Source organism: Merops nubicus, unplaced genomic scaffold (assembly GCF_000691845.1).
Source record: "Merops nubicus isolate BGI_N331 unplaced genomic scaffold, ASM69184v1 scaffold47132, whole genome shotgun sequence".
NCBI lineage: Eukaryota > Metazoa > Chordata > Aves > Coraciiformes > Meropidae > Merops > Merops nubicus.
Genome location: NW_008593761.1, coordinates 251 through 1532, shown reverse-complemented (window position 1 = coordinate 1532; position 1282 = coordinate 251). Strand labels below are relative to the sequence as shown.

General features: G+C 54.2%; 1 protein-coding gene across 1 annotated transcript in view; it reads left to right on the top strand.

Annotated features, from left to right (window-relative positions):
* Positions 1-1282, top strand: part of SAE1 (SUMO1 activating enzyme subunit 1) — a gene marked incomplete at both ends in the record, with an annotated part of 2830 nt that overhangs the window by 1320 nt on the left and 228 nt on the right. Inside the window, 3 exons of the mRNA XM_008935529.1 lie at positions 27-169; positions 292-391; positions 1166-1271. Of these exons, the coding sequence (XP_008933777.1) occupies positions 27-169; positions 292-391; positions 1166-1271 (349 nt within the window). The remainder of the gene's footprint in view (positions 1-26; positions 170-291; positions 392-1165; positions 1272-1282) is intronic.

Here is a 1282-nt window from a genome sequence, read left to right as displayed (position 1 = left end):
TTCAGCAGTACAATTTCTGCACGCAGGTCTGTCTGACCGGCTGCTCCAGGGATGTGATGGTGAAAATCGACCAGATTTGCCACAAGAACAGTGTCAAGTTCTTCACAGGTGATGTTTTCGGCTACCACGGCTACATGTTTGCTGACCTTGGGGAGCACGAATTTGTGGAGTGAGTCGGGGGGCAGGAGGGAAATGGGTGGTGAGAGGGGAACCAGCACCACCTGCCTGGGGAGGTGCTTTGATTTTGGGAGGTTTTACATCTTGCAAAATGGTAAATTTTTGCCTCTGCAGAGAGAAAACCAAAGTTGCCAAAGTCAATCCCAGCGTGGAGGACGGGCCAGACACCAAAAAAGCCAAACTTGACTCGGCAGAGACCACCATGGTGAAAAAAGTGAGTGAAACCCCCTCAGAAAACTTGGGGGTGCTCCCACCTCCCTGCTATTTTTCTTTCCTCTGTAGCCACACTGGTATAAGGAACTTTTCTGCTGGTTTTGGTGGGGGAAGGGAAGCTGTAAGAGCCATAACTGGTGAGGCTCCAGCGTTTTGAGGCCATAAAAGCTGCCCTGTTGCTGCTATCAACGGGCTGAGCTGCCTTTAAGAGAGTGTCTTGGGAGGGGGCTGGCGTGAAATCTGCCCCAGAGGAAACCTTTTCACATTGAAATGCCTCTGGCCAGGGCATTGTTCTGGTCTCCCAGCTGGACATTTAAACTGGAGGAGTGGAAATCCCCCTGGATTTGATCCAGCTATGAGGGGAATTCGAGCTGAGCCAGCAGCTTAACGCCCTTTTGTGGTCCTTTTGGCTTGGCTTGGAGGGTGCAGCTTCCCCCCGGAAGGTCGGGGAATGTTCCTGGGATGCCGATGGAAGCAGCTGTCACCCTCAGGACACCGGAATTCCTCCGGACCCCTGTCGGAGATGCCAGAACCCGCGTGCCAGGAGAGGGCCGGGGCTCTGCCAGACCTGTCCCTGTGTCTGTGCTGGAGCTTCACTTGGGGGGGAGTGACTTTCAACTTCCTTCCAAGGCGTTTTTCCCAAAACTCCTCTGTTTTATGCTCAGTAAACTGCATCCTGAGCTTGTAAGGTTGCCTCACGGGCAAGGGGAACGTTGTGCCCGGTATTGAGGGGGCTTTTCTGGAAGGACCCACACCCACCTTCTCCCCCTGGCAGCGGGTGGTGTTTTGCCAGCTGAAGGAAGCTCTGTCCGTCGACTGGAGTGGGGAGAAGGCAAAGGCGGCGCTGAAACGCACCACGCCAGATTATTTCCTCCTCCAAGGTAATTCCCTG